At 44.6% G+C, this 26396-nt stretch overlaps 1 protein-coding gene and 2 long non-coding RNA genes across 3 annotated transcripts; 2 read left to right on the top strand and 1 right to left on the bottom strand.

The window, feature by feature from the left end:
* The first annotated feature begins 68 nt into the window (after positions 1 to 68).
* Positions 69 to 14277, top strand: LOC112069576 (U2 snRNP-associated SURP motif-containing protein). Its single transcript, XM_024136917.2, is given in 18 exon segments — positions 69 to 98; positions 101 to 185; positions 3204 to 3415; positions 3852 to 3895; positions 7493 to 7597; positions 7708 to 7774; positions 8148 to 8314; positions 8950 to 9112; positions 9499 to 9578; positions 9740 to 9827; positions 10205 to 10345; positions 10593 to 10839; positions 10996 to 11082; positions 11454 to 11656; positions 11971 to 12081; positions 12475 to 12611; positions 13051 to 13260; positions 13464 to 14277. Coding segments are annotated over 18 exon segments (2301 nt in total). The 5' UTR covers positions 69 to 83; the 3' UTR covers positions 13603 to 14277.
* Positions 4682 to 5228, bottom strand: LOC139024127 (uncharacterized). The gene is made up of 3 exons (XR_011475386.1): positions 5172 to 5228; positions 4865 to 4940; positions 4682 to 4750 (listed from the first exon to the last, which is right to left on the bottom strand). It is a non-coding gene; the product is annotated as an uncharacterized lncRNA (long non-coding RNA).
* LOC139024126 (uncharacterized) lies at positions 5231 to 5806 on the top strand. Its single transcript, XR_011475385.1, has 3 exons — positions 5231 to 5337; positions 5583 to 5619; positions 5736 to 5806. It is a non-coding gene; the product is annotated as an uncharacterized lncRNA (long non-coding RNA).
* Positions 14278 to 26396: the final 12119 nt, after the last annotated feature.

The following is a 26396-nucleotide window of genomic DNA, read 5'->3' as shown; positions in this document are numbered from 1 at the left end:
CTTCTGGTTGCTGTATAATGAACGAGGAGATGCTGTGTCCAGGAGTTTGGGCGTTACGGCCCTCTAGCCAGCGTGGAAAGATCATGTGGCCGCGGACGGCGACGAGGAGAGGGCCAGGGAGAGGAACTGTGGCTTTGTGGCCTTTATGAACCGGGGATGCGGAGAGAGCTCTGAAAACCTCAACGGTATTAAAGCTTTAGTTATCATCACACACTAACCCACCCATCACATGCATCACACCACTGGCCCACCCATCACACCACTGACCCACCCTCCAATGCATCACACATGACCCACCCATCACATCCAACTCCACCCCATCACAATGCATCACACCACGACCCACCCATCACAATGCATCACACCACTGACCCACCACAATCACACCACTGACCCACCATCACAATGCATCACACCATGACCCACCCATTCACACCATGACCCACCCATCCAACACCACTGACCCACCCATCACACCACTGACCCACCATCACATCATCACTGACCACTGACCCACCATCACAATGCATCACACCATGACCCACCCATCACAATGCATCACACCACTGACCACCCATCACAATGCATCACACCATCTGACCCACCCATCACAATGCATCACACCCACTGACCCACCCATCACAAATGCATCACACCACTGAACCCACCCATCACAATGCATCACACCACTGGACCCACCCATCACAATGCATCACACCACTGACCCCCCATCACAATGCATCACACCACTTGACCCACCCATCACAATGCATCACACCACTGCACCCACACGCCATCACAATGCAACTTCACTTACATCAAATACCGGTTCTGCTTCCTGGGCTTTCCTTTTGCATTGTGGGACATGGGAGTTGTAGAGTACACCAGCAGGTATCACACGTACTGCCTTTAGAAACTATTCACACCCCTTGACTTTTTCCATATTTTGTTGTTTTACAGCCTGAATATAAAATGGACTAAATTAAGGTTTTGTGTCACTACACTGGCCTACACACAATTATGTTTTTATACATTTTTACAAGTTATTTAAAAATTAATAGATGAAATATCTTGAGTCAATACAGATTCAATCCCTTTGTTAAGGCAAACCTAAATAAGTCTTGGGAGTGAAAATGTACTTAACAAATCACATAGTAAGTTGCAATGACTACCCCATCTCTGTAACCCAAACATACAATTATCTGTAAGGTCCCTCAATCGAGTAATGCATTTCAATCACGCTTCAACCACAAAGACTAGAGACGTTTTCCAATGCCTTGTAAAGAAMGGCACTGATTGGTAGACGTGTAAAAATTATATATATATTATTTATTAATAATGACACTGAATATCCCTTTGAGCATGGTGAAGTTATTAATTAGGGTTTGGATGGTGTATCAATACACCCATCAATACAGGTGTKCTTCCTAACTCAGTTGCCGGAGAGGAAGGAAASCGCTCAGGAATTTCACCATGTGGCCAATGGTGACATTAAAACAGTTAGAGTTTAATGGTTATGATATGAGAACTGATAATGGATCAAAAACATTGTCTGGGCTCAACATTAACGCTTGTCCGGGGGCAAGTAAAAACATTTGTTGGACAAGCAGATTATAGATTTAAATTTAAAAAGTAAAACAAATCATGCAAAAATCACAATATCAAATAATTAGGCTACTCTGATCATAATTGGATCAAAACGTCCTCTTGATGCAACATTTTGCTCACTGTCCTCCCAATCGCTGCAGAGTGCATCACAGTATAACGATTGTAGGCCTGCATTGACAGGCATGAGCTGTCTTTCAATCATGCAGTCGCAAGATGCGTTTTWGAGATCAAAGCCCATTTGTTGATAATAATTGCTAGCGAGTTATTTGCCCAGTCATAGCACGTTTTTGGTCAGCAATGAAAATCCTTGGAAAGTCATGCTGTGTGCATCACCTGCGTGTGTGCCAGTGGAGGAGAGCTAGAGGAGAGAGAGGCATTGTGCAGCAGATAAATTATTTATTTCAAATGATGATACWCAACAGACTCACTAGATAACCTGCCAAACTACACAATGTATTTAGAATTGTCTATCTGGCTAGTTAACTATTTAGCTATTAGCATACATTAATGTCATGTCCCATGTCCTAAAATAACAGATGGCCAACATGCAGTTGATACGGGTGCGCAGTTGACTAAACCAATGCTGCATACTCCGGTTGTAGAACCGTCTCTCAAGCGATCATAATTGGCTAGGATTCTACTCTTTTCAATCCTGGCAATGTAATTCTGACAAAAAAAAAAAAAAAACATTCTTAGAATAGCCTAATTGACAATTAACTCCTATGCTGTCATGATCTCCCTTGAACACTGAATATTTTAACCTTACAAATAGATTAAAATCTTCGTTAAACACTTCACCCACCTTTATTATTTTTATAAGGACAATGTATTTGGTGGTAATTGCAATGTTGCAGGATGGCCAACCCTCCTGAGATGTCCAGGAGACTTACTGGGCGTGCAGAGGTGCCAACCCTCCTCCTGGAGCGTCGGAGAGCTACTGGCGTCGCAGGGTGGCCCACCTTCCTCCCTGGAGAGTCAGGAGAAGCTACTTTGCGTGCAGGGTGGGCACAACCTCCTCCTGGAGAGGTCCAGGAGAGCTACCGGCGTGCAGGGGTGGCCAACCCTCCTCCTGGAGAGTCCAGAGAAGCTAGCGGGCGTGCAGGGTGGCCAACCCTCTCCTGAAGTCCAGGAGAGCTCTGGGCGCGACCTCCAGCCGCTGCTCGAACACACCACATTGTAAAAAAATATATATAATCAGCTGCTCACACAGGACCTTGATAAGCTGACTCTGTTTGAGCAGGGTTGGATCAAACTCTGCACCCCAGTAGCTCTCCAGATGGAGGGTTGACGGATCAGATTTATCAGTGCAGTGTTTTACTTGGGGGGGGGTTAAGTGCCTTGCTCAGGCGAGAAACGGTAGGACATATGATGCATGGGATCAGCAGCCTTCCGTTGTCAATACCAGTGATAATAATGGTTATTTTGTGAAGTGGTTCATTGCGTCATACAACATGACCATGACACATTGGCATTCCTAGCACATTGGAAACATCAGCTGATTCAGTAGAATTGCTAGTAAGATCAGATGTGATGGAAGGTAAAATAGGCTGCTAGTGTTTTTTTATTTTTAAGAGAATATTTTGTGCTGCTTCCAGGGAAGATGATGATGAACTTTGAGATGAAGCTGGGCTGGGGTAAAGGTGTACCCATCCCACCTCACCCAATCTACATCCCCCCYTCCATGGTGGAGAACACCCTCCCTCCACCCCCCTCGGGCCTGCCCTTCAACGCGCAGACCCGCGAGAGGCTGAAGAACCCCAACGTCACCTTGCTCCCTCCGCCCAAGAACAAGGAGGAATTCGACAAGGTAATTCACCGTGGTCTGGGATGTTGCTGTATTAGGCCTGTTGTACCAGTGTTTTAGAAGTATTTTGGTAGACGTAGGTCTACTTAGGCCYTTGGGCAGCCAGTGACGTTTTGGGGCATATCGTCTACTAGTCATAGGTTTGTTCCATTTTAAAATGTCTACTTTTCCTAGCTGGGCTAGAAGGAAAGTCATTTAAGATGACAGTACAGGAACAATGGCTGTATAGAGAGGTGTGTGTTTAGTCTAAATAGAAAAGCAGTGGTAAGTTGTGTGGGAATTTTAAGAACTGTATACATAAAATTGACAGCAGTAAAGGAAAGTAGTTTTTCATATGATGCAGTTTATAATGCATTTTATATTTATATTTTTCACCTGTTGCCTTTTTAATAATACTCACATATTCTATGTTTATTATCTGATGTGACTTCATATACAGACTCTGTCCCAAGCCATAGTCAAAGTGGTTATCCCAACAGAAAGGTACATGTTTTTATTTTTTAAATTGGTGTAAAAACGAATAAAAACAACCCATAATGAATAAACCCACATTTTAAAGTTTGATCAATTAGATCTCTGCACGCTACGGGGGTCGTTCAGTATGGGTGAGCAATGGTTGAGGCAAGCACAAGTAGGCTTATGACGCCAACAATGAGGTTTAATGCTAGCAGACGTAGCCTATAGTTCCATCAGGTTTAATGCTAGCAGACCGTGCCTATGTCCATCAGGTTTTAATGCTAGCCGAACGTAGCCTTATAGTTCCATCAGGTTTAATGCTATCAGACGTAGCCTTATAGCCCCATCAGGTTTAATGCTAGCAGACACGTAGCTTAAGCCCCATCAGGTTTAATGCTAGCAGACGTAGCCTAACGAGCCCATCAGGTTTAATGCTGACGTAAGCCTATAGTCCATCAGGTTTATGCTAGCAGACGTAGCCTATAGCCCATCAGGTTTAAATGCTAGCAGACGTAGCCTAATAGCCCCATCAGGTTTACCATGCTAGCAGACGTGCCAAAGGTCCATCAGGTTAATGCTAGCAACGTTGCCAATAGAGCCCCATCAGGTTTAATGCATAGCAAGAACGTTAAAGCTCCTAAATTATGAGCAACGTGCCATAGCCGGGGTTTAATGCTATCAGACGTAGCCTTATAGCCGCGTCGGGTTAAATCGTATCGGTACCTTATAGCCGCATCGGGTTTTTAACGTTGCTTATCAGAACGTCCTCTATAGCCGCATCGTTTAATGCTAAGCAGACAGCAGCCTTGAAGTCCCCATCAGGTTTAATGCTAGCAGACGCAGCCTTAAAGTCCCATCAGGTTTAATGCTAGCAGACGTAGCCTTTGAAGTTCCATCAGGTTTAATGCTAGCAGACGCACCTTGAAGTCCCATCAGGTTAATGCTAGCAGCAGCCGTAGCCTTGAATTCCATCAGTTTAATGCTAGCAGACGTAGCCTTATAGCCCCATCAGGTTTAATGCTAGCAGACGTAGCCAAAGAGCCCCATCAGGTTTAATGCTAGCAGACGTAGCCTTATAAGCCCCATCAGGTTTAATGCAGCAGACGTAGCCTTATAGTCCATCAGTTTTTAATGCTAGCAGACGCAGCCCTGAAGCCCATCAGGTTTAATATGCTAGCAGACGTAGCCTTATAGCCCCATCAGGTTTTAATGACTAAGCAAGACGTGCCTTATAGCCTCATCAGGTTTAATGCTAGCAGACTGTAGCCAAAGAGCCCATCAGGTTAATGCTAGCAGACGTAGCCTTATAGCCCCATCAGGTTTAATGCTAGCAGACGTTGCCATAAGAGCCCATCAGTTTAATGCTAGCAGACGTAGCCTATAAGCCCCATCAGGTTAATGCTAGCAGACGTAGCCTTATAGCCCAGTCGGGTTTAATGCTATCAGACGTAGCCTTATAGCCCCATCGGGTTAATGCTAGCAGACGTAGCCAAAGGCCCACATCAGTTAATGCTAGCAGACGTAGCCTTATAGCCCATCAGGTTTAATGCTAGCAGACGTGCCAAAGCAGCCCATCAGGTTTAATGCTAGCACGACTAGCCAACCCATCAGGTTTAATGCTAGCGACGTAGCCTTATAAGCCCCATCAGTTTAATGCTAGCAGACGTAGCCAAGCCCATCAGTTTTAAATGCTAGCAGACGTAGCCCCATTCAGGTTTAATGCTAGCAGACGTAGCCAAAGAGCCCCATCAGTTTAATGCTAGCAGACGTAGCCTTATAGCCCCATAGCAGTTTAATGCTACGCAGACGTTGCCAAAGAGCCCCATCAGGTTAATGCTAGCAGACGTAGCCTTATACGCCCCATCAGGTTTAATGCTACGCAGACGTTGCCAAAGAGCCCCATCAGGTTTAATGCTAGCAGACGTAGCCAAAGAGCCCATCAGTTTAATGCTAGCGACGTAGCCAAAGAGCCCCCATCAGGTTTAATGCTACGCTAGACGTAGCCAAAGAGCGCCCTATCAGCGTTTAATGCTAGCAGACGTAGCCAAAGAGCCCCATCAGGTTTAATGCTAGCAGACGTAGCCAAAGAGCCCCATCAGGTTTAATGCTAGCAGACTGCAAGATGCTCATTCCTACAGCACACCATTGGCTTCCTGCCACCACAGTGTCCATATGCTCTTCTCTTCACACATGTATCCAACTCTCCCTGCAAACATCAATACAGTCCGTGAACCACCATGCCATTACTTGGTGACATCAAAAGCATTTTCACTACACCATATCACCACTCGCATGCATAAGCTAATAATATCCATACACTCTCACATGACGTACATACCATACCATTCTGGTAGTAGTTGGGTTCTTTAGAGTGACCGGTCCTGCCCTCTGACTATTGCTCACTCCCGCCGAAACGCCCCCTTGGCCTCTGTCATCCAATCACGGGCTCAGCAACACCTGGCCCCAGCTCAGACATCCAATCCAAACCTCCCATTAGTCTCAGTGACCTTTGACATTGGCCTTGGTGAGCAGAACAAGTTGAACTGTCTGCGGCAGCGAGGGACCTGAAAGCATCATGGGATGGATTGGGAAAGTATACAGAATTTTACCCACCATGCATTGGTAGGATCAGCTCCAATACTATCTCGTCAATGTGATTTGTGTTGTCTACAAATAAATTAAAGACATCCTGTGTTGTTTTTTTGWTGGCCACTAATTTGTCCAACATGCACCAATATTAGATCACTCTGAGGCCTAATTCACCCATTTACACATTGGTATTTATTCATACATCATTAACTAGTGATTCCTATGACCAATAGAGGGTCTTTTTGTGATGTAGCCTATTTAGGCCAACAATCCTGTACTGCTTTGGTTCTTCCAGTCAGCCAGACAGCCAGTCAGGAGTTTTCAGGGTGGATTTGACAGGCACTGTATTGGCTGATACGTCACTCAATAACGAGTCACTCAAACCTCTCTATCACACTTGTATTATTATCCAGCTTCACTGTCCTCCCTTCCTTCTAGTCTTTACTMTGGGGAGATGGTAGTTAGCATTGCCTGTTATCTTGATTCATAAAGACTCATGCATGTTTATACAACTAGTAGAAGTAATAACTAGTGTTTTATTTTAGACCCTTAATGGCTTTTAAAATTGATTTTATGGTATTTTTTATAATATCAGAAATGCTAAGGTCAAACATTTAGGAAGATYTTTCTTCCATCATTCTTACACATTAGATTAGTTAATGTGGTCAAACAATACAATGTAAGAAATAGTTCAAGTTTAATTGTCTAGTACAGCGTTTTCCCAAACTCAGTCCTGCCGACCCCCAAGGTGTGCACGTTTTTTGTCCTAGCACTACACAGCTGATTCAAGTAATGAACTCAAGCTTTGATTATTTGAATCAGCTGGAGCAAAAACCAAAAGGTGCACCCCATGGGGGTCTCCAGGACTGAGTTTGAGAAACGCCGGTCTAGTACATCTGGATGTGTTGTGATAGTGTGTAGCCCAGAGGCTGTTCTAGGTCTCACTAGCAGACTGTCTGCTAGTCTGGCTGGGCCTCAGGAGAAGAAGGGTCGACTGCTCTGAATCCGTTTGTTTTAACTGTGTTTTTCTTCTAGGAATTTGCTCTCTCTCATCCACCGAATGATCGAGTTTGTGGTGCGTGAGGGCCCCATGTTCGAAGCCATGATCATGAATCGAGAGCTTAGTAATCCCATGTACCGGTATGTTTGTGTGTCTCCCGTGATCACTGTTTTGATCATGTCATGTACCATAATGTATTTTGTTAATCAACAAGTTGACTGTTAGTCATTGTGTTGCCTCTGTTGGTCAGGTTTCTGTTTGAGAACCAGAGCCCAGCACATGTCTACTACCGCTGGAAACTCTACTCAATACTACAGGTCAGTATGGACCAGCCAATCATGTGGCACCTTGTCCTGCATCACATCCTCCCCTTTTTACCTTCTTCTTTAGCACCTCTGATGTCTGTCCTCTCATGACTGGTTAGGTCAAACATGTCTGTCCTCTCATGACTGGTTAGGTGGAAAGCACTATAGGTCAAACATGTCTGTCCTCTCATGACTGGTTAGGTGGAAAGCACTATAGGTCAAACATGTCTGTCCTCTCATGACTGGTTAGGTCAAACATGTCTGTCCTCTTAATATTGTCACATTGAAAAGGAGGAAGAAGAGGCATTGTTCAACTTGCTACTGTTTGATACCCTGAACAATGTCCTTGTTGTCTAATGTGAATGATGTCCTAACCCCCCCACAGGGAGAAGCGCCAACAAAATGGCGGACGGACGAATTCCGCATGTTCAAGAACGGCTCGTTGTGGCGCCCTCCTCCCCTCAACCCCTACCTACACGGCAACTTTGAAGAGGGGGAGGAGCCAGAGGAGGAAGAGGAGGAGCCTGGGAAGAAAGGATGCTTAAAAGAAGAGTATGTTCTGTGTTTGTAATGTCATTAACATATTTGTATTCTCTAATGGACAAATGCGCAAAGAATCTGGTGAAGCAACGAGTCAACCTTGGCCTTCGTTAGCCAACACAGAAAGACCTGGAGAAACTCCCGGCACATAGGCATTGGCTTAATCAGCTTATTCTACCAACCAATCATCTCCCACAACACCTTCCCCCTCCCCGTACGCAAGCACACCACAAGCATAGAGCCATGCCTTGCAGTCATGTGATTCGCAAAAATGTTATTATGACAAATTTCTCAGTAGGTCAGTCCCATAGAATTCAATGGTCACTAAGGCCAACTTTGAATTTCTTGATATACCAGGCTTATATGTGCTGTGCACAATAGCATGTGGATGAAGTTACTCGCACCTTGACACTAAATACCCTGAGATAGACTAGTGTCCTGTCCAGGGGGTGTACTGGTACATCACGCTGCCTCACACTACAGTAACAGGAGATAGACTAGTGTCCTGTCCAGGGGGTGTACTGGTACATCACGCTGCCTCACAGTACAGAAACAGGAGATAGACTCCTCTATGCGCCAGACAAGGCTACTAAGTTTAAACATAAAAAATGATGTTGAACTACTTATCCCCCCCCCCCCCCCTCCAGAGAGCGTGATCAGCTAGAAGAGCTGTTGAGAGCTCTGACTCCTAGGAAGGGGGACATAGCAGAGGCCATGTTGTTTTGTCTGAGTCATGCCGAGGCTGCAGAGGAGATCGTAGAGTGTGTCACAGAGTCTCTCTCCATCCTCAAGACACCACTCCCCAAGAAGGTAAACAGGATGAAAACCAAGCGTCTGTTTGGTTACATACTATGTTAAATAGGCATCTTTCTTCTTTTCCTTTTTCTATTGCATGTATATAGTATTGTTTTGTATGATTACCTCACCTAAATTAATTTCCATGTAAATGGGCAAATAAAGATACTTTATCGTGTCGTAGGCACAACTTTGTTTTGCGTTCACCCATGTTTGTTTCTTTGTAACTTCCTTTTTGCCTTGTGGTGTTTGGTTTTCTGTCAGAGCCTTGAGTGGCTTGTGTAAAACGTGCRGTAAAATGAGTACTTTTTATCGTAGTTATTCCATTCTATCAGGGAGGACTGGTCAGTTTGGCTGAAATATATATATATTTTTTTWAACATTCCTTCCTTGTTTTTCAGATTGCACGGTTATATCTTGTGTCTGATGTGCTGTACAACTCATCTGCTAAAGTAGCCAACGCGTCGTACTACAGAAAATAGTAAGTCGTTGAGTTTGGGTTCAGTGGATGTGATGTTTGGATGTGACTGTGGGTGTCAAGGACCTTGCTTGCTTTTGGTTTGCGTAACTTTGCAGTGTATATATTGGCATTGAAGATGTTTTCCTACACAAGTTAATATGTTGAACTTGTCCCTCACACAGCTTTGAGGCCAAGCTCTGCCAGGTCTTCTCAGACCTCAATGCAACATACAAGACGATACAGGGTCACCTCCAGTCAGAGAACTTCAAGGTATATTAAATTGTATACATTTTCCAATCAGTTTTAATCATGTTACCTACACCTTTCTTTCAGAACTACACAGGGACTAGGCTAGGGTGTAGGAGCTGGGTTTTAGGGGCTAGGGTGTAGGGTGTAGGAGCTGGGTTTTAGGGGCTAGGGTGTAGGAGCTGGGTTTTAGGGGCTAGGGTTTGCTTCTGGACAGGGTGTAGGAGCTGGGTTTTAGGGGCTAGGGTTTGCTTCTGGACAGGGTGTAGGAGCTGGGTTTTAGGGGCTAGGGTTTGCTTCTGGACAGGGTGTAGGAGCTGGGTTTTAGGGGCTAGGGTTTGCTTCTGGACATGGTTTTACCGTTTCAACTTTCTAAAGTAGTATTTTCTCTTGGCCAACAGCAACGAGTGATGTCGTGTTTCCGTGCGTGGGAGGACTGGGCCGTGTACCCAGATCCCTTCCTCATCAAGCTGCAGAACGTCTTCCTGGGTCTAGTCAACTTGTCAGCTGAGGAGACGGCTTCCACTCCCATCACAGTAGAGGTCAGCTAGCCTACTCCCCCCTCTTGTGTTCGTTCTCATGGTTCTGCTAATGAATGCTTGCTAATCTTATTATTAGCTACGATTTGAAAATGTTATCATGGTTTGACAATATTGTGTGACTATTGGAAATGTTACGATTTGATCATGTTGGTGATGTGTAATGTCGTCCACCCAGCACTAATCACTTCTGGAAGCTTCTTTTTGTTTTGAATGTAATCCTAAACCACTCCACTTCTCCTCACTACAGAAACCACTGTTTGAACACCTGACCCCTAGTCTGTTGGCCCAGCCTGAACCAGTGGAGGACATCGACGGGGCCCCCATTGGGGAGGACATGGATGGGGCCCCACTGGAGGACGTGGATGGGGTTCCTATAGGACTGGACGGGGCTGCTGTGGTGGCCGGCGCCCCTCTAGACGGAGCTTCCCTGGGGCTGGATGATCTGGATGGAGTGCCCATCAAAGCCCCGGAGGAGGACATAGACGGACTGCCCTGTGAGTGACCGTTTGTCTTTTACACATCCACATACGGACACGTTGATTATTAAAGGGATACTTCATATTTGTTTCCTTACCTTGGAAGAGGTCTATGGACTTAACCCCGAACGTCAACAGGACAGTTTTCTAATCAACCTCCTCCTTGTCTTTTAGTGGATCGTGCTGCGGCCAAAGCTGCATCCTTTAAAGTAGCACCTTCAAAATGGGAAGCAGTGGACGAGTCTGAGCTGGAGGCACAGGGTGAGACCATGACTACAGGCTACCTTCTACCAAGCTAGGATCCCACTTGAATAGGCTGCTTTCTACCAAGCTAGGATTCCACTTGAATAGGCTGCTTTCTACCAAGCTAGGATCCCACTTGAATAGGCTACTTTCTACCAAGCTAGGATTCCACTTGAATAGGCTACATTCTACCAAGCTAGGATCCCACTTGATGGCTACTTTCTACCAAGCTAGGATCCACTTGATAGGCTACATTTACCAAGCTAGGATCCACTTGAATAGGCTGCTTTCTAAAGCTAGGATTCCACTTGAAAGTATCCTGAACCTGTTTTTTGTGGCAATTTCTATCAAGCTATGATTTTGTCTTAATTGTGTGTCTGTTCCCTCAGCCGTGACCACCTCAAAGTGGGAGATCTTTGAGCAGCCAGAGGAGGAGAAGAAGGGCGAGGACGACAGTGACGATGAGGACACCAAGAGTTCTCGTTCAGAGGAGCCTCCCAGTTACTCCAACCCCATCAGAGACGACTTGGACWCCAAGACCAAGCACTCTGAGATGAACGAGGACAGACGCACCAAGCTACGGGAGATAGAGGTTAACATGGCAGCATTTTACTGGAGCTCAGTTGGTAGAGCACTAGGATAGTGGGTTCAATTCCTGGGACCACCCATATGTATAAAAAAAAAAGCGCTTTACTGCGTCTGCTAAATGGCATATAATATTATTATCAGATGGCCGGAAATAAACAAACAAGTACAACTCACATGAGGCTCGGAGTTGTTAATTTAATAGTAAAATAATAATAAGGATACCAAGACGTTTGGTTTCCTCCACACGTTCAGTGGSCACACCATGTAAGTTGACCCTGTCGTATTTTTCTACATGTTAAAATAATATGTTTTCTTCAGGTCAAAGTGATGAAGTTCCAGGACGAGCTGGAGTCTGGGAAAAGGCCCAAGAAGTCTGGCCAGAGTCTCCAAGAGCAGGTGGAACACTACAGAGACAAACTGTTACACAAGGTATTACTTATGAACCAAATCCTCTTGGTTCCTGAAGGAACATGCAGTACATTCTGAAAGTACTCAGACCCCTTGACTTTTTCCACGTAACAAAATGTGGAGGAAGGGGTCTGAATACTTTACGAATGCACTGTAGGAGCTGTACTATTGTTGGCCAATGTTATGGCACCCTTTATTACATGAATTACGGTCATTGCTATTTACCTCAATATTACCTGAAGTTTAAAGGACATATCCTAGAGGATACTTCAGATATTGATGTATTTAACAGCCCAGGACTCCCTGGAGAACAGTTCCAATTGTTACTGGGTGTACTATCATAGCTGAATAAAGGAAAATATGGATAATGTTGCTTTCCATTCAGTAATATAACTTAACAACGCCTTTTTTCAGGAAAAAGAAAAGGAGAAACTGGAACGGGAGAAAGAGAAGGAGAAAGAGAGGGACAAAAAGGAGAAGGAGAAAAGCGAAGCTCGTTTAAAAGACGCCAAGAAGGAGAAGGAGGAGTCTACTCCGACCAGGAGAGACAGGTTAGACCCCTCATAGTTTTCGTGATGCATTCATTAGACTTAATGACATTAGTGGCTCTATTAATCAATCAAGCTTTATTTATAGACCACATTTTTTCCCAACAAATGCCTTTCAAAGTGCTTAAGAAATAAAATAATACAAGGTGAGAAAGATGAAACAAAACGTTTCTATGCAAATCTAAAATGAAGATTGACATAAATAATGGTTGGATAGCAAGAGGAAACTTAGTGATAGAGCTATGTGATGGGTTCCTATCAGATCCTAGGAAAGCACTCTCTATTAGGGTTAAATACCATTCATATGCACCGTTGAAAAGAGGGGCAGTTCAGGGCTTCCTTGACAGAGATTTATATCTCACTGGGATTCAAATTAAAAACCGATAGCCAGTCGTTGTATGACTAAAAAAAACTATTCTGCCAATTTCATCATCTCTGCCAGGCGTGGTCTGTCTCCTGTGGTTGCTAAGAAACGGCGTCACAGCGTCTCGCCCGGCAGCAGACGGGCTCGCTCTCCGTCCCCCCGCTCGGAGAGGTCAGAACGTTCCGAGCGCTCGGACCGCTCCTACTCCAAGGACGTAGTGTCGTCAAGATCCCGCTCCTCCCACAAAGACTCCCCTCGCGTCACCAGCAGCAAGAAGTTGTCCAAAAGGTCAGGAAGCATTTAGATATACTTCTAGAGGAATGTTTTAAAGATGTTCTACTTTTACCTTTTGAGAGGAAGAACAACTGTTTGTCAATCAAATATCTGATCCTTCTATCTTTGTGGTGGGATAACTTTCAGAAACGTCCTTAAAGGCCATTACAGCTTGGGCCTCCAGTTCTCCTTAACTCTCCTGTGTTCTTTCTCCCCAGGTCTCCCTCGTTACCCCGCACGCCCAAACGTTCCAGGAGATCACGCTCCAGAACACCCAAGAAATCCGCTAAGAAGTCACGGTCAAAATCACGGTCTCCGCATCGGTCCCACAAGAAATCGAAGAAGAGCAAACACTGACAAATCACATCCCTGTTCACTCTCCCCTATACACCCTCCCCCCAACCTCCACGATACACCCCCCCCCCCTCTCCCGTGATGGATAAATAAAATAATGAACTGGAGTGGCAGCTCCGTTCCCTGCCTGAATGTTCCTGTGAAGAAGAGGATGATGAAGAGGAGTAACGGGTATGCCATGTTGGGTCTCGATGGATCCAGCCTGGTTGCCATGTTGGGTCTCGATGGATCCAGCCTGGTTACCATGTTGAGTCTCGATGGATCCAGCCTMGTTMCCATGTTGGGTCTCGATGGATCCAGCCTTGTTGCCATGTTGGGTCTCGATGGATCCAGCCTGGTTGCCATGTTGGGTCTCGATGGATCCAGTAGGGTTGCCAGGTGAGGTGTCTCTGGGATCTATCTGTGTTGCCATGTTGGGACTCAATGGATCCAGCAGGGTTGCCATTTTGGGACTAAATGGATCCCAGCTGGGTTGCCATGTTGGGACTAAATACATTTTGCCAGAATGGATCTAACCCGAATAATAAGAAATGATAATCTGGATATGTGTCCTGCCCACTCTTCCACCGCCTAATGGGGTTAATCCTTGTAGTAGACCACACCCCCAGTGTGATGATGTAGTCTTTTTTTCTCCATGATATCCTTTTCTTTTTGAATAAAAAGGATTCCTAATAAAAAATTACATTTGTCCTTTAACTCTTTGCAACGCAAATCGTTTCAGACAAGTCCTGGAAGTCCCCCCACCCCCAGCTGGTTCAGTCCGTTTCCTCTATTTTGACACAAACCAAATATGCAGTTTTTCTCTACAGAGAACACCAGAATTAATTTGAGGTCAGTTAGAAGTTCAACAGACAGGAATCCTAATGTACCTGTTCAGCGCTGGTATTAAACATATGGCTGTTCTGTGCCTGAGGACACCCCAAACAGACAAAGATTCTTGCCCAGTCTGTAATGGCAGTGGTGGAAACGGGAGAAAGTTTGGAAGTAGGAGCTGTACTTGACAACACTGAAAATATACACGCTCAACTGCTTCCTTTTGTAGAAATAAACATAGCAGATGTGTAACTTAGACTACGCATATCTTTAAAAGCAAAAACAACGATTTAAATGTTTTTCAAGGTCGAGAGACATGCGTCCTCCGAAACACAACCCAACCAAGCCGCACTGCTTCTTGACACGATGCCCATCCAACCCAGAAGCCAGCCACACCAATGTGTCGGAGGAAACACCGTACACCTGGTCAGCGTGCACTGCCCGCCACAGGAGTCGCTAGTGCGKGATGAGAAGGATATCCCTGCCGGCCAAACCCTCCCCTAACCCGGACGACGCTGGGCCAATTGTGCTCCGCCACATGGACCTCCCGGTCGCGGCCGGCTGCGACAGAGCCTGGACTCAAACCCAGAATCTCTGGTGGCACAGCTAGCACTGTGATGCAGTTCCTTAGACCACAGCTAGCACTGTGATGCAGTTCCTTAGACCACTGCGCCACCCGGGAGGCTCTAATGTTTTTCAAGGTTAAACAAAGTTGGTTGAGTTCATTCCCCGCTGGGTGTATAGTCCATAGATGTGTCCGTGCTTACACTGTGCTGGATATATGGACACTACATCAGATGGTGAACTCTGCTACTCCGTTGTCATGGTCTACATAAGTACATTTTAATAAACATCTACTCTGGTTACACTTGAGCAAACAGTTATATATCCACGAGTAATGATATAGAAGTTGATATGCAGAATGCTCTGCCACACAGATTGTTTTTATTAAACTACATATCCACTAGGTGACAGTATGATGCTGCTTTAAAGGTTCACAATTCTAGAGACTTCTAACAATCCTGTATTGTGTTATTCATTTGTTTTTAATGTTGTTGACCTTTTAAAAGTTGCCTACACATCAGCATCTCAAGCACAGACGTCTTGCCATCAGTTCTCAGTCCCACTCGGTCGTGTTCCTGGGAAAGAACAGATGGATGTACTGATAAATGTGTGCTTATGTAACAGTTTAACTTTAATCCTCGCCCCGGGCGTGAACCAGGGACCCTCTGCACACATCAACAACAGTCACCCACGAAGCATCGTTACCCATCGCTCCACAAAAGCCACGGCCCTTGCAGAGCAAGGGGAACCACTACTTCAAGGTCTCAGAGCAAGTGACGTCACCGATTGAAAGGCTATTAGCGCGCACCACCGCTAACTAGKTAGCCATTTCACATCRGTTACACTTACACACACACACWCTCTCTCTTTCTCTCCCTCTTCTCTCTTTCTTACTTTCTGTCTCTCTCTGGGGCTACCTAACACTGTAATTCGTCTTACATATCGCTCGCTATGTGCTACGAGCCTCGGTGAGAAAGAGCCGTGGTCTTTGCCAGGATAGGATTTGGGGTGTTTGCTGTGTAACTGTGCCATGGGAAAGCCCCGTGCTGAAGGAATGATGTGCTGTCAGTTTCTCTAATRTATCTGGAATAGAGTCCTTMCTTGTTTAGAGCCCTGCATCTGTCCTCACAGATCCCCGGTGGAGTTTAGCCAAAGATACAATAGTAAACTGTCTCCATGATGCCGGATGTGTTGAGTCCCATCCATGTGTACAATACTGGGAGAGAGAGAGAGTCTGTCTTGCTGAGACATTGCATGGCCATTAAGGCTGACTTGATAGGAGGCTTGGACCACTCTCCTCCTCAGGAAGTAAAAACCTAAAGCACAGATGTGATCTATATAGGATGACCTCACGGTTAAAGACATGGGAACACTGCGCGTGTGTGACCCCTTGGATAAAGACATGGGGACAGAGACTGATTCAGTTTGGAAGTCAAATCAAATTTATTTATATAGCTCTTCGTYAGCTGATATATCAAAGTGCTGTACAGAAAKCCAGCCTAAAACCCCAAACAGCAAGCAATGCAGGTGTAGAAGCACGGTGGCTAGGAAAAACTCCCTAGAAAGGCCAATAGTAAGGGATAAACGATACCTTTTCAAGCCTCTTGACATTTATGGAAGTACTGTCTAGAAAGACCCCTTGTGACACATTGTATTGATGTGTTAATCCTCACGATATAACATGGCGGAACTTGTTTTTTTTATTTTACCTTTTATTTAACTAGGCAAGTCAGTTAAGAAAAAATMATTAGTTTCAATGACGGCCTAGGAACAGTTTGTTAACTGCCTTGTTCAGGAGCAGAACGACAGCTTTTCACCTTGTCAGTTCAGGGATTCGATATTGCAGCATTTTCGGTTACTAGTCCAARGCTCTAACCACTAGGCTACTTGCCGCCKCTTGTATGATCTATAATAARTCATTTAATTTGTAAAGTGCTTTTCTCACACCAAAGGCGCTTACAAATTATTAAAAACAATCCAAAATAACAGAACATAGAACACACAAAGAATTARCAGAATTCCTTTTCTGACCAGCAAGGTCTTGATAATGTATATAGACTGTAAACTAGACCATAAAGCATCTGCTATAAGACACATTGATGGATTTATCTTTTGTTACAGAAGTCATAGGCTACTTTYGAAAAGTCACCTAACTAATTCCTGTAGTAAATAAATAGCTTGGCATCCATCTACCCTTTCTATGCACTCAATGTAGATTACGGTAACAATTGAACACAGAAACCAAACAAACCTGAAAAACGAATTAACGCAACAGTGTCTTTATTTGCGCAAATTAAGCATGGGTTCATAAAGTAAGCTCGAGTTTGGAGTACTACAAGAGCTCCTCTGTCTCGCGATTAAAGCGCAGTCGGCTCTGCTTCCAGTTAGTAAAGGCGACTAGAGGGGTACTAGGAACAATGTCTAATTGCTGACACAAAACATTTTAAAAAAGCAACTTCGAGGAAAATGCTAACGAAATTCTATCGAAACTGACTGTAGTACTCGATTAGGAAAAACACTAGATCACTGCTACTCGCCTTTTCGAGATYCCTACAAGGCCGTCCTAARGTCGGGAAATCAGATCACGACTCCATTTTGCTCCTCCCGTCCTATACGCAGAAACTCAAACAGGAAGTACCTGTGCTAAGGTCTATRCGACGCTGGTCTGACCAATCGCAATCCTTGCTTTAAATTGTTTTGATCACGCGGACTGGGATATGTTCCGGGTAGCCTCTGAGAATAACATTGACTCTTACACGGACACGTGACTGAGTTCATCGGGAAGTGTATAGGGGATGTTGTTCCCAAGGTGACTATTGAAACCTACCCAAACCAGAAACCGTGGATTGATGGCAGTATTCGTGCAAAACTGAAAGCGAGGACCACCACATTTAACCATGGCAAGGTGACTGGAAATATGGTCGAATACAAACAGTGTAGTCATTCCCTCCATAAAGCAATCAAACAGGCAAAACATCAGTACAGAGACAAAGTGGAGTCGCAATTCAACGGCTCAGACACGAGACGTATGTGGCAGGGTCTACAGACCATCCCGGATTACAAAGGGAAAACCAGCCACATCGCGGACAACGACGTCTTGCTCCCAGACAAGCTGAACACCTTCTTCTCCCGCTTTGAGGATAACACAGTGCCACCGACGCGGCCCGCTCCCAAGGACTGCGGGCTCTCCACAGACGATGCCATCGCACTGCACACTGCCCTATCCCATCTGGACAAGAGTAATACCTATGTCAGAATGCTGTTCATTGACTACAGCTCAGCCTTCAACACCATAGTACCTCCCAAGCTCATCATTAAGCTCGGGTTTAAACCCCGCTCCGTGCAACTGAGTCCTCTACTTCCTGACGGGCTGCCCCCAGGTGGTGAAGGTAGGAAACAACACCTGCGCTGATCCTCAACACAGGGGCCCCACAAAGGTGCGTGCTCAGCAATGACAGCGTGGCCACGCACACCTCCAACTCAATCATCAAGTTTTCAGYTGACACAACAGTAGTAGGCCTGATTACCAACAATGACGAGACAGCCTACAGGGAGGAGGTGAGGGCCCTGGCGGAGTGGTGCCAGGGAAATAACCTCTCACTCAACTTCAACAAAATGAAGGAGCTGATCGTGGACTTGGAGGTGGAAAGCTTCAAGTTCCTCGGCGTACACATCACTGACAATCTGAAATGGTCCACCCACACAGACCATGTGGTGAAGAAGGCGCAACAGTGCCTCAGGAGGCTGAAGAAATTCAACTTGGCCCCTAAGACCCTCAAACTTTTACAGATGCACAATTGAGAGCATCCTGTCAGGCTGTATCACCGACTGGTACGGCAACTGGACTGCCCGCAACAGCAGGGCTCTCCAGAGGGTGGTGCGGTCTGCCCAATGCATCACCGGGGCACACTGCCTGCCCTCCTGGACACCTACAGCACCCGATGTCACAGGAAGGCTAAAAAGATCATCAAGGACATCAACCACCCGAGCCACTGCCTGTTCACACCGTAATCATCCAGAAGGCGAGGTCAGTACAGGTGCATCAAAGCTGGGACCGAGAGACTGAAAAATAGCTTCTATGTCAAGGCCATCATACTGTTAAACAGCCATCACTAGTCAGCTACTTAACCCTGCACCTTAGAGCCTGCTGCCCTATATACATAGACATAGAATTACTGGCCACTTTAATAATGTTTACATACTGCTTTACTCATTCAATATGTATATACTGTATTCTATTCTACTGTAATTAGTCAATGCCACTCGTCCTAATATTTATATATTTCTTAATTCCATTATTTTACTTGGAATTAAGAAGATGCATTACTGTTAATTGTTAGATACTACTGCACTGTTGGAGCTAGAAGCACAAGCATTTGACTACACCCGTAATAGCATCTGCTAAATTTGTGTATGTGACCAATAACATTTGATTTGATAGAGGGGAGGGAGTTGCCCCCAACACACTCATCCAACATATTACTACTTTACTCAAAAGTTATCTAAATTATTATCTTTATCTTAAGGCTTTCCTATTTGTATATTTAAAAACATATATAGATCTCACTTCATTTAAATATATCAACAAAAAATATATATTTCATAAACTTATCTCCAAAAGTTGTGATGACACAGAGGACATGTTTTTGTTGAGCAGTGGCAGCCAGGGAAAGTGTTGGGGACATAATATGATGACATCCTGTGGTCTTAATGTGAGTTACAGAGGGGCGGGGCAGMTACCCCCAGGGGACTAGTTACCCGAGTACCCTATAATGAACAGTGCGCCACTGTCTTCGTTCGGCCGCGCTCCATATGGACGTTTTGTKACTGTATTCTGGTTTTGCATACAAGGAGAGACACGAATGGCATGGTGTGGTGAACGTTTGTCGTTGTTTATGATAACAGCGTCTTCTAATTAAGTAGGCTACAGCAATCATGTTGACAATTTAGAAACTTGCCTTCCATGTGCGAGCACAACGTGGGAATTCGTGGAACGTGGAAATCGGTGGCAGGTGATGGCTATGATGCCTCGAGAGTAGACTGTTGAAAACGTCCTAGAATACTACAGGCGAGGGACACGGATGATGACAACAATGAGAACGCTCGCTGCAAGTTGTCTGACTGCCAGGACGACTCGTCAGCGGATAGCGGGGCAGCAGCAGGAAACAATGCTGGACGAGATCTGGAAGCGGTTCAGATGCATCTCACCTGCCTACCCGAGTGATACATGACGGCTAAATTAACTTTATCAGGATATATGCTCTGCTGGGAAGTACTGAGAACTCAACCAGGTAAGATGGTCTCACTGACGCAGTCGAAGTTAATGGTATGTTTATGCTTCTCTCTCTGAGTGGAGTAGTACTTTATTGTTAAGTTTCCCCGCATACTATAACTCAAAATCACAATACAGTGATGACCAATGTATGCTATGCACTCTGTTGCCTTTTTAGTTTAGGCAAATCTAGTCATTTTAAAAGGTTATATGGTCATGTTATTGTTGCCCACATCCTCTGAGTTACACTGACTGTACAAAACATTAAGAACACCTGCTCTTTCCATGACATAGACTGACCAGGGGAAAGCTATGATCCCTTATTTATGCCACCTGTTAAATCCCCTTCAATCAGTGTAGATGAAGTGTATATTCTCCTGAACTGTATTGAGCCACTGAAATGAAATTATCTTAGTGTTTGCTTATACAAACCTCTTCAAAGTGTTTTGTAAAATGTGTCCTGTTTTATGTTCTCAAATATGAGGCGCTATATCTTTTTCCTGTAGGCTTACATTATTATTGCTCAAACATGTCAAATTGCCCTGTGAGAAAAGCCTACTGGTGTATGGAAACTCATCATTCATACCAGTAATGTTGAAGCAAAACACAACAACTAGTCTGTTCCTAAACCAAACTTCAATCTTTCCCAAGAGTCTAATAATCTTCTGCAAGTGATGTTGTCTTGTGTCTTTCACAAATTCTCCCTCTTTCTGCTAAAGTGACATGTATTTACTCTCATACAATCGGTCGCTATGGAAACTCCCTTTTGGTTGGATCTGCTGGGCTCCTGCGTTCTGTTATTTTAACACCAAGCCCAATGATCAATGCATGGGAATGTTTCACCCTTAACCAAGCCAACCCACTGAAACCCCCACACTTAGCACCATGAAGGGCATGTTTATACCTGGCTCATTAAACTGTTATCTCTTAGTCAGTAAACCCTTTAAAGTACCGTTCCAGGCTGCCAAGGACTTCTTAAGATCTGTCGAAACCAATTGAAACCAGAAGAGAAGCAACAGACAACGAAGTAAGGTCAAATTTGTGATATATTGATTGAGAGATACCCAATGTCTTCTCTTTGTCGTGTTTGTCCCATCACTGGATCGAGAGAGAATCCTCTTTGTGTTGGCTGGAAGTGCGGTAAGATTACGTGGGCTGCCAGAGCAGACAGCGGTGGAAGTAGACTGAAGTATCTCTGTGGTTGGGTCCTCGGTCCTGCCCTGCCAAACCCCCTGGCTTAGCTGGCTCTTTAGACAGGATGCCAGTTGTCATGGTTGCAGGGCTAAACAGCAGCATATTGGCCCTTATAAACACAGTCCCATTCACCCAGGGGTAAAGATATCAGGTATATAGACCCTTATAAACACAGTCCCATTCACCTGGGGGTAAAGATATCAGGATATAGACCCTTATAACACAGTCCCATTCACCCAGGGTGAAGATATCAGGATATAGACCCTTATAAACACAGTCCCATTCACCCAGGGGTAAAGATATCAGGTATAGACCCTTATAAACACAGTCCCATTCACCCAGGGGTGAAGATATCAGGATATAGCCCCTTATAAACACAGTCCCATCACCCGGGGTAAAGATATCAGGTATATAGACCCTTATAAACACAGTCCCTTCACCCAGGGGTAAAGATATCAGGATATAGACCCTTATAAACACAGTCCCATTCACCTGGGGGTAAGATATCAGGATATAGACCTTATAAACACAGTCCCATTCACCGGGGGTAAAGATATCAGGTATATAGACCCTTATAAACACAGTCACTTCACCTGGGGTAAGATATCAGGATATAGACCCTTATAAACACAGTCCCATTCACCGGGGTAAAGATATCAGGATATAGACCCTTATAAACACAGTCCCATTCACCCAGGGGTGAAGATATCAGGATATAGACCCTTATAAACACACAGTCCCATTCACCCGGGGTAAAGATATCAGGTATATAGACCCTTATAAACACAGTCCCGTTCACCCAGGGGTAAAGATATCAGGATGGCCCAACCCATATTAGACATATTGATTTGAGGTCATGTGTTGGACTCTCAGTTGTCCCCCAGTAGAATAAAGTTGTATGTTTTGTCATACAGCACTTCGGCTCATCCAAATAAAGTCACACTTTCCCAGAAGTGTAATCAATCTATTTGGGTTTTATGTAAAAGTGTGTGTTGTCAAACTATTTTTCCATTTCATTCTGTTTTGACGTCTGCTTGTCAGTGTTATCAGCATGACAGGTAGAGATATACTTAATGTATAGGCTTGTCCAAATGGACCCCTATTCCCTATGTAGTGCACTACTTTTGACCAAAGCCCCATGGGCCCTGGTCAGAAGTAGTGCTTAATTTGGGAAGCAGATCAGGACAATAGGAACCTGTACTGTACTTCCTGTAAAGTGTTGATGTGGAACATGTATTTCCTGTTTTCCCGTCTAATGAAGTGTCATTAAAAGATGACGGGGGGGGGGGCTTGGATCTGTGTTAGGTTCTTCACAGTGAATAATTTATTACAGTTGTCAGCTGCCCTCTCCCTCTGACTTTTGCTGCCGTTCCTAAAGTGTATCAGAGGGATGAGTCTAACAGATCCACGGGCACATCAGGTTGACGCAGCAGTTAACATTATAACATCCATTATGAGTCAGGTCAGGAACACTTCTCTCTTGGGTGTAACGAACGTCACTGTGGATATCGCCCTCTGTGGTGCTGTCTGTCTGTCTGTCTGTCTGTCTGTCTGTCTGTCTGTCTGTCTGTCAGGACAAGAAACGTCTCCCTAGGGCTCCCTCCAACTCTAACATTCCACACTGTGCAGGAAGTAACCACAGGGACAACAGCTCCACACACACACACACACACACACACACACACACACACACAGAGCCCAGCCCCAGAGACCGTCTCAACTCGTGCATAGATTCAGCTCTTATCACGTAAAACCTCTTAGTTCACTTTGAACTGCCTCCCTGAATTCCTAAGGGTATGATAGCTTTGAGATATGGTAATCAGGGAAGGTGTGCACCGCCCGTCACTTAATTCAACCTGTCGGAATCACCGGAATATTAACGGTATAATCGCTTCAATAGTTTGAAATATATACAGGACATCTAGTTATAATAATCTAATAACGTATACATGATGTAATGTAAAGTGTTTGTGCATAACTGTTTGCCCTGTGCTGAGTTAAAAGCCACCCGCTGTAGTCAGGGCTGGTCCAAATGAGTCTGGAATGTGTTGGTGTGAGCGCGTAGAGGGAAGGAATACGTTTTAAAGAACCGCTCCAGGTCCCAGTCTGGGAGGAGATTTGYTGGGGTCGGGGGTCACACGTCCGAGTACCACAACCATAGTGATCCTATTAAATTACTATTAGTAGTATTATAATTCAATGGCCAGAGGTCAGAGGTCGGAGGTCAGGTCTGCTGCTCTCATTAACTGTCATTCAAGGACACAGACACCAAGTAGATAAAAAAAAACACAAGTGCAATTTTTATAGTCACGTGACTTAACGTGCAGTAGGCCACGAAACAACGCTCGTTACAGAGTTAGTTTAAAAGATTGATATCCTGGTCAAGTGATGCTTGTTTTTCCATTAGTTTTGCCTTTGACCTTCTTTTTTTTTTAGACTTAACGAGTTAGCAACCAGTCAGGAAACGAGGACTTGATAGTCAACGTTGATTAATGAGGCTTGTTCTCAGTTCAGTGGAAACACCGGTATTGATGTCAACCTCTGAAAGTCGTACGTATCATAATGAGGTACCTATAGTACACACTTCCTCTTCCTATATATAAACACACACACACACACACACACACACACACACACACACACACACACACACACACACACACGTCTGCCCCCTAGCACAAGAGGTTTGACGTGCACCAGCAGCTGCAGTAGCCTCTGTGTTGCTGCCTGGGAAAGCCCAGTGGGAAAACAACCACTTCTGACCGCAGCACCATCAAAATGCAGATGTATTACTATCCAGTCCTCCTGATGTAATTTCAGTCTAGCCTTTATTAGGCAGATCTTTTTTTGTTGGCTTGTGTCTGTCATTTTATGATGGTCTGTGTGTAGCCGGCTGCTTCATACTGCTTCCCTCAGTATCAAAGTGGTAGTAAACGCACCACACTGTACGCTACAGTTAGCTTAGCTTGTCTTTCTGAAGTGACAATATGTTTATGTGCAGCTGCTTCATTGAATGTGTTGAAAAATGTCACCCTATTCCCTTATAGGGCCTTCTAAAGTAGTGCACTACAAAGTAAATGGGGGTGCCATTTGCACTTTGTCTCATACTGCATACCAGGTGGTGCTGAGACCGGCTTCCCTCAGCATCAACATAGCGGTAAACGCACCATATGCTACAGTTAGCTTACCTTGTCTTTCTGAACTGAGATTATATTTGTGTGTAGTTTGTGGGTTTCCTTATTAAAGTATATTGTTTTATGAAGCTACATGCTTCTAGCACTTCTGAAAGGTCAGGGATGCMAACTAAAAGAACAGAGCTAGCCTGCTGTATTTTTTWATCTGTTTGTTTGTTGACACCATAGCTAACAGGCCTGGCGTCTGTTGCAGGGCAGTGCACAACCTCTAATGTTCTGTTCTCTTGTCCTCTTCAGAGACTACGATGCACGCCTGCCTCTCCACAAGTGAGGAAGACATTTTTTTTAATAGACGTTTACATCCATTTCAATGGACATCTTACCGTAGGCCTCTGGGTCAAAAGTAGTGCACTACTTGCTGTATATAGGGTCCCAWTTGGGGTGCACCTACTGTAAAACCCTTTTTGAATAATAAGGTGGGTATTTAAAATGTGAACAGCTCTGATATTCTACGTGTTGAAACGTTGAGATACCGGTGAATGTTCAGAGTCGTGTTGTTTGGATAGCTACTGTAGTACAGGGCTGGGCTTCTTATAGATAAGTCAACTGCTCTCTGGGATGTCTGGGATGGGAAGTCGGGATGTCTACATGTTCAAGTTTTATCTTGTTTGTTTTGAACTTGTGTCGTTTTATATATCTGTGTTAAATTAACTAAGCGGCATCAACAGAACTGGAAGAAAGGAATCATGGCACACACACACACACACACACACACACACACACACACACACACACACACACTAGCTTACTCTCTCACTCACTCACTCACTCTCACACTACCTTTTCACGCACCGTTTCACCTCAACCGGTTTCTTCAGAACTTTGTTCAAATCAAATGTTATTGGTGGCATACACATATTTAGCAGATGTTATGGCGGATGTAGGGAAACATTTATGTTCCTAGCTCCAAACGTGCATTAGTATCTAACAATACATACAAATCCTTCCGAGAGAACATTGGATTGAAGGGATTTGATTTGACATATTGTTAGCAAATGCCAGAACCTGTCATAACAGCCAGGTTTGTACTGATTGTTCAGCTGTTTGGATGCCCTGGGACTTTCTGTGTTCTCTCTCTACCTGTCTAATGTTTCCTGGATCTTTGACTAATGATGAGTTCAAAGGTTCATGTGGCTTCAAACTCCTAGTTAGATCCATATGATTACAGAATTACACCGCTGGTTTAGATTTTCACAGCCGGTTAAAATGCTGAGGCCTTTACATTAATTAAACCCCTAAGTAAATACTGAAGCAAGGGMTTTGTATTACGAGGCTTGCAGAAATATTCCCTGGGGCTTAGGCCTCGTGGAGATCTGGAAAAATATAAGTCAACTCTTGTTTCATAATACAAGGCACAAAGTAAAGAGATGCCAGTGGAATTGGTTTCCACAAGCTCGCTGAAAATGAAAATCCTATGGCTGTTTCTCTTTGTTGCTGAGGCTCCTTTTCTGATCAAATCGAATGTTATTTTATTTGATTCGAGCTGTTCAGTGTGTGTGTGTGTGTAATGCGTGTACACGTATACTAAGTGTACAAAACATTAAGAACACCTACCTAATATTGATTTGCATCCATTTTGCCCTCAGACCTCAATTCGTCAGGGCATGGACTGTACAAGGTGTCGAAAGCGTTCCACAGGAATGCTGGCCCATGTGTACTCCAATTATTCCCATTGTCGTGTTAAGTTGGCTGGCTGTCATTTGGGCGGTGAACCATTCTTGATACACACAGGAAACTATTAGAGCGTTAAGAAAACAGCA

The sequence above is a fragment of the Salvelinus sp. IW2-2015 genome, unplaced genomic scaffold, assembly GCF_002910315.2.
Source record: "Salvelinus sp. IW2-2015 unplaced genomic scaffold, ASM291031v2 Un_scaffold1052, whole genome shotgun sequence".
NCBI classification, from domain to species: domain Eukaryota; kingdom Metazoa; phylum Chordata; class Actinopteri; order Salmoniformes; family Salmonidae; genus Salvelinus; species Salvelinus sp. IW2-2015.
Note: the sequence above shows the minus strand (reverse complement) of the source record. Positions and strands in the feature narration are given on the sequence as shown.